Source organism: Colobus angolensis, unplaced genomic scaffold (assembly GCF_000951035.1).
Source record: "Colobus angolensis palliatus isolate OR3802 unplaced genomic scaffold, Cang.pa_1.0 Scaffold5, whole genome shotgun sequence".
In the NCBI taxonomy this organism is placed as follows: domain Eukaryota; kingdom Metazoa; phylum Chordata; class Mammalia; order Primates; family Cercopithecidae; genus Colobus; species Colobus angolensis.
The window spans coordinates 32,508,769-32,523,943 of NW_012118487.1; the positions used below are offsets into that span (position 1 = coordinate 32,508,769).

General features: G+C 33.8%; 1 protein-coding gene across 3 annotated transcripts in view; it reads left to right on the forward strand.

Annotated features, from left to right (window-relative positions):
• Positions 1-12,999, forward strand: part of MAP9 (microtubule-associated protein 9) — a 34,787-nt gene extending 21,788 nt beyond the window's left edge. For all 3 annotated transcript variants that reach the window (XM_011959744.1, XM_011959746.1, XM_011959745.1), the window contains exons 8-14: positions 2,124-2,194; positions 3,742-3,910; positions 4,471-4,560; positions 6,380-6,541; positions 6,663-6,808; positions 6,990-7,122; positions 12,547-12,999. In XM_011959744.1, coding sequence (XP_011815134.1) covers positions 2,124-2,194; positions 3,742-3,910; positions 4,471-4,560; positions 6,380-6,541; positions 6,663-6,808; positions 6,990-7,122; positions 12,547-12,669 — 894 coding nt within the window. In that variant the 3' untranslated portion in view covers positions 12,670-12,999. The remainder of the gene's footprint in view (positions 1-2,123; positions 2,195-3,741; positions 3,911-4,470; positions 4,561-6,379; positions 6,542-6,662; positions 6,809-6,989; positions 7,123-12,546) is intronic.
• Positions 13,000-15,175: the final 2,176 nt, after the last annotated feature.

A 15,175-nucleotide genomic window follows, 5' to 3' on the forward strand; every position in this document is an offset into this window, starting at 1 on the left:
TATGTGTGTGTGTGTATGTGTGTGTGTATATGTGTGTGTGTATGTGTGTGTGTATGTGTGTGTGTATGTGTGTGTATGTGTGTGTGTGTGCATGTGTGTGTGTATGTGTGTGTGTGTATGTGTGTGTGTGTGTGTGTGCACATTTTCTTTCTCCGATCCTGTGTTGATGTACACTTAGGTTGATTCCATATCTTTGCTATTGTGACTAGTACTGTGATAAACATATGAGTGCAGGTATCTTTTTTATATAATGATTTCTTTTCCTTTTGGCAGATACTCACAGTGGGGTTGCTGGATTGAATGGTAGTTCTATTTTTAGTTCCTTAAGAAATCCCCATACTATTTTCCATAAAGATTGTACTAATTTATATTCTTACCAAGAGTATAGAAGCATTCCCTTTTCTCTGTGTTCTCACTGACATCTGTTACTTTTTTAACTTTTTAATAATAGATAAATATTCTGACTAGTTTAATGTATCTCACTGTGGTTTTGATTTGTGTTTGATGATAAGTGATGGTGAGCATTTTTTTTTCATGTTTCTTGGCCACTTGTATATCTTCTTTTCAAAAAGTCTCTTCACGTTTTTTGCCCTCTTTTTAATGGGGTTATTTGTTTTTTGTTGTTGTTGAGGGGAACATTATTATTCTAACCTTAAGAAACAGATATGTGATTATGTAGGATTACTTGTTCCTAAACTAAATTGTGTCTGAGTGCTATACCTTAAAAATTTATGGTGTAGCATTTTCCGTCTTTGTTTCTCCTGAATTTGTTATTATCTCTTATAGCTGCAATTAACTAGCAGTTCTGTGTACTTAGTATCAGGGGAAGAAAACAGCGCTAGCTGAAAATCTGTGTTTGAACAATACTTTTATAATATAAAATACAAGTTTTCTTAACATTTATGGAGAAGGTTCATTAAGCCATGTGCCAGGTATATTATCCTTAGCTAAGGTCCTTAGGAAAAGGCCGGGCGCGGTGGCTCAAGCCTGTAATCCCAGCACTTTGGGAGGCCAAGACGGGCGGATCACGAGGTCAGGAGATCGAGACCATCCTGGCTAACACTGTGAAACCCCGTCTCTACTAAAAAATACAAAAAAAACTAGCCGGGCGAGGTGGCGGGCGCCTGTAGTCCCAGCTACTCGGGAGGCTGAGGCAGGAGAATGGTGTGAACCCGGGAGGCGGAGCTTGCAGTGAGCTGAGATCCGGCCACTGCACTCCAGCCCGGGCGACAGAGTGAGACTCCGTCTCAAAAAAAAAAAAAAAAAAGGAAAAAGGAAAAAAACACTACTGACGAGTTAGGGATGTGTTTATATCTGTGCTCTCACTTTACCACTAGCACCCATCAGTCTGTGTAAAGTAGAAAAGTTATTCCTTAAAAGGAGAAAGGATATTCTGGAGTTTATAGACAGGATTGTAGAATGTCTAATAGAGGCAATTCTAAATTAGAACAGGCAATTTATATGTAAGAAGTAAGGTTGTAACGTATTTCTTTTGACTGGACCCTTGGCTTCATTCGTATTCTCTACTGAGTGGCCTTTTCTAAACAGGAATATAATCATTCTCCACTAAAGTCTTTTTGTTGGTTTATCACAAGAATTCCGTCCAGACTCCTCATCGCCACCTAGTGATCTCACATGGTTCTTCGTTGACCACGTCTTCCACTTTTCTCTGCCATTCACTATGCTTCAGCTCCATTCACCTCTCTGTTTTTCAAAGATACCAAGCTCTGCCCCTTCTCAGGCTTTTACCACTTGCTGTTTCTTTCTTTCATAGACCTTCAAGTGGGCCCTTTGCACTCATTATCTGTCTTAGCTCTGAGGTCAGCCCCTCAGGACAGCCTTCCCTGATCAATTTCTTCAGCCCCACTCTGGTCATTCTCTGTCACTGTACACTATTTTATCTCCTTCATGAGTCATGTTTGCTTATATATTTATTTTTGGTCAACCATCTCTAGAATTTAATATTCTTAAGGACATTTTATTCACTGATTTGTTCCCAATGTCTACTGTGTTTGACACATAGTAGATGCTTAAAGAATAGTGATTTACTGGCAGTTTGGCTTCTAAGCCTAACAAGGATAATTGTTATGAATAAATCATCTTTGGCATTTTCTGTTTAATAGAAAACAATTGAAGATAGAAATATAAAGAATAAAAAGTCAACAAATAATAGAGCATCCAGTGCATCTGCCAGGTAAGAAAGTGATCAATATTTGTCATTTATGGGCTTGCATTCTAGCAAAGCTAGTTTTAATTTAACTTTCATAAAGTAAATTTCATTTGGTGTTACTGTGTTTTCTCTTTATTTGCATTTCATAAAATGAAAAGAGTAGCTACTTCATGATAAAACCCCTTGGTTGATGATATTATTTGAAATAAAGTAATCATAGAAAGTAAGCCTATTACTGGTTGTTTTAGTGCCTGGAATGTTTATGCAATACCTTCGCTCTCCAGGATCGTCCTAGGAATATTTTTCTTCTTTCTTAATGTCAGTGATTAGGGATTCTCTGTGCTCCACACTGCTTCTGGAATAGAGCTTCTTTCTCCTACTTTTCCTGAGATAAGGAATATAAAATGGTAATAAAGCTGAAGTCTAGCAATGATACTTATTCATTATCAAGTATCGTTGTCTAACATGAGAAATTGTACTGAAAGCCTTCAGAATCTATGAACTAAGTAGGTTTATTAAAATGACTATCTATATAGCTTCATTCACACCAGTGATAATGAATGCCTAAGTCATAAGTGCTAATCAAAACCTTCTGAATCTTTTAAATTATCGTTAGTCAAATTATCATTAATCAAGTAAAACAGAGCTAGCAAGCTTTTTCTGTAAATGGCCAGTTCGTGCGCATTTTAGGCACAGTCTGTATTGGAACTACTCATTTCTGCTATTTTAACAGGAAAGCAGCCACAGGCAAAACTTAAGTGAATGATTACAGCTATGGTGCAATAAACTTTGTATACTAAAACCGATGGCTGGCCAGAGTTTCCCACCAGTCCCTGAAATAGATGGTACTATTCTTTCTAATTTTGTATTTGGAATGCTTCATGTGACAAAATGATGAAAGAAAATAAATATTAAAAGAGTGATTATAACCTACTTTATTGTTTTTTCCTTGTAACTTGAGAAGTGGTCCATATTTCTTAAAAAGTTTCTAATTACAAATATTTAAATAGAGCAATCATTTTAAAGCCATATAAAGTTATACAATTTAAATTATGTTGAAGGGGACATAATTTAAATATGTCCCCTTCAACATAATTTAATACTCTTCGTATACTAAGGCTGTACATTTAACCTACATCATTTTCAAAGTAAATACAATTTGTTAAATTATAATGTAGTTTTCAATTTTTTTTTTGAGATGGAGTCTCACTCTGTTGCTCAGGCTGGAGTGTAGTGACATGATCTCTGCTCACTGCAACCTCTGCCTCCTGGGCTCAAGCTATCTTCCCACCTCAGCCTCCAGGGTAGCTGCAACTACTGGCGTGCACGACCATGCCGGCTAGTTTTTTGTATTTTTGGTAGAGACAGGGTTTCACCATGTTGCCCAGGCTGGTCTGTAACTCCTGAGCTCAAGTCATCCATCCATTTTGGCCTTCCAAAGTGCTGGTATTACAGGTGTGAGCCATCGTGCCTGGCCAGTTTTCAAATATTATATGTGCATATGCTAATAGATCTCTCTTGTACCAAATGCAATTGTAATATTTTATCTTGATTCATTTGGATCTTTTCAGATTAATGACCTCTGAGTTTTTGAAGAAATCTAGTTCTAAAAGGAGAACTCCATCAACAACTACCTCTTCTCACTATTTAGGGACTTTAAAAGTCTTGGACCAAAAACCTTCACAGAAACAGAGCATAGAACCTGATAGAGCAGATAACATAAGGGCAGCTGTTTATCAGGTAAAAAAGGAAAATATTTTTAAGAGGAGAAGGATGATCACTTTCATAAGCCAACACTGTTTATAAAGAATAAAGTAATCCTGATAGGAAATTATGGTTTAATACTTAATTTATTGAGAAAGATTTTCCTTATAATACATGAGTAATCCATAGATACTTTACTAAATTATTTGCTTCCATACTTTGCATAACCAATCATAGTTGTTTTTAAAGAAAGAATATGCCATTACAATTTATAGAAATATAACACAAGTCAAAACATTGTAAAGTCTATATGTTTTCATTTTTTTATTCTTGAAGTTTATATGAATAAAAGGAGTTATTATGAACAAAAAGTTAGTAAATTTTTTCTTTCCTAAGACGATGTTAGGCATACATAGAAAAAAGATTTTATTAATTTATTCACAATTCTAAAAAAGATCTTTTTTTGTCTTTTTTAAAGTAGAATAGTATACTTTAGAAAATTGTACATGTGAATTTCAGGGAAAATGTTAATATAAAGAATTCTAATTCATTTAAGAAATTTTAAATATTATATAACCTTTTTCTTGTTCTCATAGGAGTGGTTAGAAAAGAAAAATGTATATTTACATGAAATGCACAGAATAAAAAGAATTGAAAGTGAAAACTTAAGGATCCAAAATGAACAGGTATTTTGACATATAGAAGTAAAAATGTTTTGGATTTTTATTTCAGTAAAATATCCCTGAATATATAACTTTTCTAAATCAGCTTTTTAAATGGTAAAATAACTTGTATATTAAAGAATTGATTTCTGGTTTTATTTCTGTTTTACTTTATATATTTTAGTTTGATATAACTGTTTTACATGAAAACAGATTTTAATTTTGTATATGTATAGGATAGCTTTGTTCCTGCTGATTATGAAGTTATTATTGTTTGTGAGCATCTAATTCACTCTTAAAAGTTGACTTCATTTAGAACTTAGCCAAGAAGGCCAGGCACTGTGGCTCACACCTGTAATCCCAGCACTTTGGGAGACCGAGGCAGACCAGATCCCTTGAGGTCTGGAGTTCAACACCAGCCTGGACAATGTGGTGAAACCCCATCTCTCCTAAAAATACAAAAATTAGCCAGGCATGGTGGTGGGCACCTGTAATCCCAGCTACTCGGGAGGCTGGGGTGGGAGGATCACTTGAACCCAGGAGGTGGAGGTTGCAGTTAGCTGAGATCGTGCCACTGTACTCCAGCCTAGGTGACAGAGACTGTCTCAAAAAAAAAAAAAAAAAAAAAGACATAAGAAGATAAAGGATCATTAGACACTAGTTAACCTTCAGTTTTCCTCTTTTCTCTCTTGAATTTTACCGTACCACTTAGCCTATTACAATTTATTTTAATGTAATTTGTTTAGTACAGATTATCAAGTCCAACCCCTCCCTGAGCTCTTGATTTTTGTATCCTTTTCCATCAACTGGAGGTGAACTTTTGTTCCTTTCTCTTCTGTACTGAGTCGCTTCCTCTAACTCCTGCTTAGAATACGCTCAGTTATTTCCTATATTCTAAAGTCAAACTTCTGAAAAAAAAACTCCAGTGTGCTGTTCAATACTAAAATAGATTTAGAAGAAAAATATTTTCCAAAGTGAACAGCACAATAATGCATCAGTAGCGAAGGGAGCCGCCCTCCAGGGGGCGTGCCTGTCTATCTGTTAACCAAGTTCATAGCAGTATGCTGCTGTGGTCAGTGCCATACCCCTTCTCATTTGATCTTCACAGCTCTGTGAGGTAGACAGTACTTTGACTTATAAATTATGTTACCCCAGTATTAAGGTTTTATGTCATTTAATATTGAACAATAAAGCAAACATAGAATATTATGGGATTAGATTGAAGGAAGTAAAATAATAACATAACTTGCTATACAGTCTCCAACCTATTTTTCAGTTGAGCACATACTTTCAACATTTGGAATACATTTATATAGTAAGAACTTTATATTTTGATACTATTCAAAATTAAGATTTAAACCAAAAATCTGCATCTTACTGTATGACTTAGCCAATTTGCCTTACTCTAACTTAGTTTATAAGCCCATAACTTCACTGATTTTTTTCAAATATTTTATTATGAAAATTTTACTATACCACTTAGCCTATTACAGTTTATTTTGACATAATTTGTTTAGTACACTTTCAAAAATAATAGTTGGCATCTTTCTCATTAATAGGTCAATATGTGATAAATGTTTTTAGAAAAGGACATTTTAAAATCAGTGAATAATTCAGATAACATTCTTTGTAATTAACTTATCTAAGCCATTCTAAATAAATTACTTTGAAAGTTAATTTCTAAGTACAATGAATGTCAGAGGATTAAAGATAAATGTATATGTGTATATTTATATCTAGCCATATTTGTCTAATATTTATATCTAGCCATATTTGTCTCTCTCTATATATATATGTATGTATGTATATCAGTATATCACTCTATTATTTTTTTCCAATGTAGAAAAGAGCTGCTAAAAGAGAAGAAGCATTAGCATCATTTGAGGCCTGGAAAGCTATGAAAGAAAAGGAAGCAAAGAAAATAGCTGCCAAAAAGAGGCTTGAAGAAAAAAACAAGAAGAAAACTGAAGAAGAAAATGCTGCAAGAAAAGGAGAAGCACTACAGGTATTTGGGAGCTTTGCACATCTTAATTATTTTAAAACATTTGAAATTCAAATTAATGAGTAACGTATTTTTCTTTATTTTCAAATAATCACAGTAAGAAAATTATTCTGAACTTTTTCAGGCTTTTGAAAAATGGAAAGAGAAAAAGATGGAATATCTTAAAGAGAAAAATAGAAAGGAGAGAGAATATGAAAGAGCAAAGAAACAGAAAGAGGAGGAAACTGTTGCTGAGAAAAGGAAAGATAATTTAACTGCTGTTGAGAAATGGTAATCCCAAATCATACATATTTTGACATATTTTAAATTAATAACACTTCAGAATTTTATAAAATTTATTTACTTGAAATTTACTAATGCATTTCAATTTTGTTACTGTCAAAGATGTACTAGGGAATCTTTATTATGTATTTTCCTTTAACTCTCCAGTGTTGTATACTATCCTCTATAGGAATGAGAAAAAGGAAGCTTTTTTCAAGCAAAAGGAAAAAGAAAAAATAAATGAGAAAAGAAAGGAAGAACTGAAAAGAGCTGAGAAAAAAGATAAAGATAAACAAGCTATTGATGAATATGAAAAATGGCTGGTAGGTATTATTTGTCAATGCGCTTGAGTCTTTTTCATCTACCTTTTGTGTCTTTTCTGTCCCTAATTCTAATTCTATTTGCTCCAGACCTACTGATCATTTTTACCTGGAATCTGCTTTGTTGAATTCAAGCTCTCCTCCTGCATATAGCATATTTTCTTTGATTTAGTCATTTCTATTAATGTTTCTGCTATTCGCTCAAATACCCAGGCTTAAAACTTGTTAAAGTCTTCTTCCTTACCTGCATCCCCACATTTACCATTTACTATTGATGCCCATTCTTCCTTTGCTGTGATTCTCACATCTAACATCATAGAAAGAAGGTAAGTATACTATCGGGGGTGCTACTTGGTGGAACTTGGTCATGACAAAAAGTAACACTGAATTTAATAGTGAGAAAATTATTCCATATTTTATTCTCTTTTGATATTTCTGATGACCTCAAGGAGAATCTCTTATTTAGGTGGTTTTAATGAGAGAGGAGTTTTGAGATTTAGGAGGAGCAATAGCTAGCTGAACCAGATGTATGTGTATATTTGATTTCACTTTACTTATCTTTATAAAAGTTACTTTTTTTTGATGTCAAGCAAAATGTTATTTTCCATTTTAGAATGTCAATATAAATATGCATTTTTGTCAATTTTTATATAAGTAATACATTATATAAATACATAAGTAGGTAACGCATTCATATGAATAGCTAACATATTCATGTGATTCAGCAACCAAAAAGTATAACATTTTTGCACTGGAAGTCTGTCCAGTCAGGTTTCTTATCAAACTTTAAAACAATTCATACCAATCAACTAGTTAAAAAAAATCATCCAGATTATTTTTGATTTGCATTTCTCTGGTTAGGATTGAGCTCGAATATCTTTTCATTTGTATACAAGCCATTTATCTATTATATTCTCTGTAAATTGTCATTTCATAGACTTTGTACACTTTTCTGTTAGATTGTTGGGTTTTTTTCTTACTGATTTCTAGAATCTTTTGTTTTGTACTAAGGAAATTAGCCTATCATTTTTTCATATGAGTTTCAAATATTTTTCCCCACCATACTGTTGGTTTCCCAACTTTCCTTATAGTATTTTATGCCATGAAGAATTTAAATTTTAGGTGTCAAATTTATCAGTCTTCTTTTTTGGCTATTGATTTTCAAGCATAGTTGAAAAGACCTCCACAATTTGAAGTTAAACAAAATTCTCTTATTTTTCTTCTAACAACTTTGTGACTTTAATACTTTAATGTTTTAACATTTGTTCTACTTAGAATTTACCCTGATAATGGTGGGAAATATGATTTTAACTTTAGTTTTTCCAAATGTATCCTTTATAAAGTAGCCCATTTTTACCCATTGATTTGAGGTGCTGCTTTTATTATATGATACCTTCTCATATTTTCGGGTCTGTTTCTTAACTTTCTGTTCCATTGATCAGTCTTGGTGATTCCAGTGCCACACTTCATTATTAGGCTTGACGTTTCTAAATATCTGCTTGGATTCATCTCCCTTTATAGTTCCTCTTTCACAGTCTTTTTGACCAGTCTTGTTTATTTTTTTTCCATAAACTTAAGAATCTGCAGCAGTTAGAAAGGCACATCAGACATCATTTAAAAACGAGCTATTTAAAGATAGGATAAAAAGATAAAACAATAATAAACTTAAGAAACATGCCAGACCAACATAAAGAAAATTGTAGAACTCTCCTGAACAACACAAATGAAGACTTGAGAAAATGGATCAGAATTGCCCGTGCATAGAAACACACTTATAATGATGTTATAAAGATGTCAGCTCTCCCTGAAGTAATTTAATGCACTCGTAACAAAAACCAACAGGATTTACTCTGTGTGTTGACTTTAGTACTGCTATATGCTAATTCTGGGCAGAGAAATAATAATAAGGTAATCAAAATTGGTTCAATTTTGAATGAAAAAGGTAATGTTTCATGATGATTTCCTTAAGTTAAACTTTTAAATAAAGCTATGTTCCAAAAAACATTTTAAAGTCCACTTATATTAAGAAGATATATACTGACCGCTGGAATCAATTAGGGAAATTAAATGTAAATGTTTCAGTTTTCCATTTTAATTCTGTATTTTCATGAAAATGAAATAGAATTTCCTTAATAAGTCACACTTAGGTACACTATTTTTAATTATAGTCCTTAATACATTGTCATTCTCATCAGTCCTCTGAAGAACAAGAATTCCTTAAAGACCAAAGACAAAATAACATGATAGCTAGTAAAATGTCTGCAAATATAGTACACCTATAAACACATAAATATACATGTTACAGATCCATTCTGCTTCTTACCAAATTCTTACTGAAATTTGTTTGCAGATAGAATAGAAAAATTGTCCCTATATCGAAGTCTAATGACTTCAATTTTCATGTAAAATAACATCTCAAGCTTTTTATATACAAACTAGTTTTCACAGTAAGCATTTGGTGCATAGTTGTTTTAGGGGAAATATTATAGCCAAAGATCAGGTAAGACTAAAATATTTTTCTTGCCAATTCCCAGGTTAATTCATCATTACCTTTAGTAAGAAAATGAGCAAAAAGCTCAGTTTTCCACAGGTGAATGTCAGAAGGACTTTTTAACAAGGTTCTTTTAATTACTATCAAGGTAGTAACTATTGATTCTTGTGAATTGATATTACAGTTAATATAATTGTCTATTTGCTACCCTGACTTTACAGCTCCCTCCTAGTAAGGTGAAGCATATTTCAAGTTACTGTGCCCCCATGTTAAGTGGAATTAGAAAAAGAGATTTATAGTCAATCTCTGTGGACACAGTCTGGTCACTGCTTTTCTTTTGCCTAGCTAGATGGTCTGCCTCTCTCTAAAATATTAAAATGATTGAAGATGATCTAATTACAGCTTTGGTTTTCACAATTAAAATTCTGAAAGGAAGTTCCCTCTTTGCCTTAATAGAAATAGCAAGCAAACAAACATGCAAACATTCTTATGACATGGAACGAGGATATGGATGTCAAGACTGAGAAGAAAACAAACCTCCCACTTAACTTTGTTATATGTGAATGGAAATCTTGTACTGTATTGCCATATTATTCTTGTGGCACTTATATATATACTGATGAAAAGATGCATACATACCTAATCATTTTCCATAATGCATCTCCTCCCAAGCCATCAACCTGCAGAGGCAGGTTTCACTGAGGGTTTTCCTGCTCCTTGAGGAATATGAGAAAAATACCATCATGAAGAAACCACCAAACCTTATAGTGTTAGCAGAGACATAAAGAAATAGACAATCCAATTGGTAAGATGGAAAGACCAGATCCTACTAATATTTCAAGTATACCTAGATAAATATTTAGATTTCGTACTCAGTTACTTCTTTGACGGGAGGATGTGCAGGGAAATGAAATGATTCTCAAATTCATCTGTAGAAATAAAAATATGGGAGATAATATTTTGAGAATAATGTGAAGTAGGACTATCCTTATCAAGCAATAAAATATAAATTTACCATTCCACTTCTGTGAATCATCATTCTTTCTACTGTTCTGAATTATTCCCGTCATGTTCCAGGATATATAATCTTCAAGAAAAATACACTCTTTGAACTCTGCATTTCCCTCTGTCTCTGGCCCCACTTTTGTCTGCTTTTCTTTATAGTGAAACATCTAGAAAGTTTTGCTTATACTTCCTTAGTTCCTCATATCCTTTTCATTCACTTCCCACTTCAGTTTTGTCTTTGTCCTCATCACTACACCAAAATCACACTTTGGAAGTTACAGGTTTGCATCGATACGGTCTGGTGTGTGTTTCTGTCCGGTTTCGGAATATCTCAGCATTCCACACTGTTGATCTCTTCCTCCCACAGCTGTCACCTCCTTTGGCTGTCATGCTCCCCTGGTGTTCTCCTCACTTCTCTGCCTGGCTTCGGTGTCATTCGTTGAATTGTTTTGCCTAAGTTCTGCATGTTACCACGGCCTGCCAAGGCCCGTATGATCTTAGTCCTCATCCATCTCTTTCTCACCTTGTGCCCCATTTCCATTTCTTGTCTCCTGCCTCCTGGCAAGCCTCAGTCGCAGTAGACCTTTTTTGTTTCCTCCCACATCACATTTTTTTCCCACTCTCAGAGCCCTCACTACTACTGTTTGCTTTGCTTGCAAAGCTCTTCCCTAATATTTATCACGAATGGCTTCTCTTATCCATCATTTCACACTTCAAATGGACTTTCCCTGAGTCCATTTTTTGTTAAAAGTAAATACTCTTTTCTGTTCCTTCTCATAGTTTTAAAACACATTTCCTGGAAATTGACACAACTTGGAATTATTAGTTGTTTATTTTCTTGTTTGTTTCTGTCCATTTTGAAAGTTGCCTGGGGGACAGAGACAATATCTGTGTGTTGGGATTTTAAAAAAATCTTTTATTTGCAATTGACACATAAAAAGTGTACATATTTATGGGATATAGTGTGATGTTTCCATCTATGTATACATTGTATAACGATCAAAAATGACTCACAAAGGTAGGCAAAATGTTTGATGCAAAGATAACATTAATATTTTTTATATGAAAGTACACAAATTGCTAAAAATTAAAGGCACTGATACCATACATTTAAATGGGCCAAATAATTGAGCAGAAAATTTACAAAAGGGCTAAAGAAATGTTTGAAAATGTGCTCAAGTTCAATAATAAAGAAACATGAGGCAGATTTAACTATTTGTAAAAAATTTGAAGTATCTCATATTGTCATGACATATTAAAACTTTGCACCCAGTAAATTTACTTCTGAGAATTTGTTCTCACAAAGTCATCACCAACTTATAATAGTTATTATCTTTGAGTTATAATAGTAGGTCTTTTTTTCTATTTTATACAATTCTTTTTTAATGTTCTCACTTTTATAGTTTAAAAAATTAAGTGATATTAATACCTGTTGATGTACTTACAAATTGGCATGTTTCCTAGCTATTTTTTTTCTTGTTTCCATTTTTTGTTTGTTTTTTTGAGACAGGGTCTCACTCTGTTGCCCAGGCTGGAGTGCAGTGGTGCAATCTTGGCTCACTGCAACCTCCACCTCCCTGGCTCAAGCAATCTTCCCACCTTAGCCTCCTAAGTAGCTGAGACTATAGGTGTGTGCCACCACACCTGGCTAATTTTTGTATTGTTTTGTAGAGATGATGTTTCACCATGTTTCCCAGGCTGGTCTCAAACTCCCAGGCTCAAACGATCCACCCACCTCAGTCTCCTAAAGTGCTGGGATTACTGGTGTGAGCCACCATGCCCGGCCCTGCCTGTTATTTCTTTATGATCTGTTAAACTAGGAAGTGATATATAAATATCCTATAATGGATTATTTTCTTCAGCAAGCAACCTGATTTGAAAATAATATTCATATATGTATATAAATTTATAGTGTTCTATTTTCTCTTTAGGAAAATAAGGAAAGGCAAGAAAGAATTGAACGAAAACAGAAGAAACGTCATTCCTTTCTTGAAAGTGAGACACTTCCTCCGTGGAGCCCTCCAAGCAGAACTGTGTTCGCAAAAGTGTTTTGATAATTCTAGTTCTTACATTATTTAGTTGTTTATCAGTTGGCCAATATTTGCCATAGATTTAAAAACATTCAATTATTTATAGTTAGAGGAATATATTTTAACTAAATGCCAGACACTCCTGCTGACAATGAGAGAGATACTTTGGAGTGTAATCACTGAAAGCATTTTTTTGAACTGTAGATAAACTGCCTCAAATGAAAATCTAATAATCAGATTGTTTTTACCATTAAGATACATAAAGTTTTATCATGTCCTGATAATTCTTATAGTGGAGTGATTCATGATCTTTTTCATTAAGCTCTGTGTGTTAAGCATATTTAATTCCAGTAATAGAAATTATTCCATTTGTGGATGATTGTGAATCTAGATTCAGGTTTTTAAATGAATGGTTGCTGGGAAGTGCACATATATTATTTCTTCTGAAACTGATGTTTAGCTCAAAGCAGTTGCATTTATACTGTGCAAGTTAGAATTTTGATAGGTTGAGGCAGTAGTTCAATAGAACTCTAATCATCAAGGCTTTTTATTTAAGAACTGCCTTATGTTTTAATGTGAGTGTACTTTATCTGTTCCAGGCTTATGTGACAATCATAGGCACTTTATAATGAGTCCACCTCTGAAATTTTTCTTTTTGAATTCTATCTCACTGTATTATTTCAGTGATACCAAAAGACATCAAAGTCACAGTAGTAATATACTTATGTATTAGTTATGGCAATTCCACAGGAGTTCAAGGTCATTATCACTATAATTATTTTCCAGACTAAAGCCATAAAGGTGATTTAGGCAATTATTGTCATCTTAGCTAGTCCAGTTTTATAGCTTATATTCCGAAGACAGCTGTGTGGGAAGGTAAATATGTTGACATGTCCACAAAGCCTTTATTTATTTATTTATTTATTTGATCTCTGCATGTCCTTGTAGTAATTGGTCTCATACTTGACCTGGTCATCTGGTTTAAGACAGACCAAGTGTATGCTCTCGGAGTTGAAATGCAGCATTAGTCAATAATGCAATGCAGAGATGATAGATGAGAATACACAGTTCCTATTTATTGAGCATCTAATATATAATCTCTACTGTATCTTTACAAATGTATTTAACATCTTTACAACACCTTTTCAGGGTAGGTGTTATTAGCTTCATCTTACAGATAAAAATACTGATGCTCAGATAAACCAAGTAATTTGCCGTCCATCTGGAGTGTGCCTGAATTGGGATCAAATGGGATTCAGTCTGTCTGACTGAATCTGCCTCCTTCTGAAATCTCTGTGCTCTTTTTCACACTTCTCTATAGCCTCAGAGACAGCTAAGTTCTGTCAAGACCTCTGCATAGTATCAATGTTACAAACACGTTTTAACTTTTAGAGCCTGAAATCATGTATTGTTATCCAAACATGATCTTTCTCTATAGAAATAGCTGCTTGTTGTTAGAGATGGTGGACGTCATTAAATCTATCAAGTGAAATAAAAATCCGTAAGATTTCATGAGTTACTCAGGCATCTTATAACTACTATCAGAATATCAGAAACCTCAGCACGTTATGTGACAAAGGCTTTGAGATGGTCACTCCAGACGTTTCACACACTGAGCATCAGCCTTCTTGCTGCATTGCATGTGCAAGATAAGATGTCATAGGCGGCTTTGTAAGATTGTATCAGTGCTATAGACAATTAAGAGAAATTTCCTAGATAAAACTAGAACCCTCTCTATATGGTCAGAACTATAATACTTTATGAAATTGATCTGATTATCAGCAATATGTAGTATCAGCATGGAACTTAGGACCTCTCTTACTCATTCCTCTGTCCCCCATAGTTCCAAACACAGTGCCTGCCAAAATAGATTTAGTGTTTATTGTATTATCTATTTAGAGCTAAAAAGATTTACAAATTCCAAGGAAGTAAAAGGAAAAAAATTGAAAAAGGTACAGCTACTTTTGGGGATGTGAGATCATGAATGTGTATCTTACAGATTTCACATTAATTATTTACTTTCCAATTATTTTCTTCTATATTATCATATTTAGTGGCTAACCGTTACTACCTCTTAGGTTGTTGTGAGAACTGAATTAATTAATGTAAAGTATTTGACACATAATAAGGACTTAAAAGTTCATTGTTGTCATTATTGATTTACTGCCATGAGCCCTACATTTCCCCATTTCATGAGTGTAAGAACATTAACATAGATAGGGTTAATAATGGTTATTTGACATTACACATTTTTAGCAAGAAGAAATTTCTGTCTTGTTGGCCATTCCAGGCTGTATCACTCAAAAAAAATACAGAGATTACATTTATTGATTTGTGTATGTTGAACCAGCCTCATCCCAGGGATGAAGCCCACTTGATCATGGTGGATAAGCTTTTTGATGTGCTGCTGGATTCCGTTTGCCAGTATTTTATTGAGAATTTTTGCATCGATGTTCATCAGGGATATTGGTCTAAAATTCTCTTTTTTTGTTGTGTCTCTGCCAGGCTTTGGTATCAGGATGATGCTGGC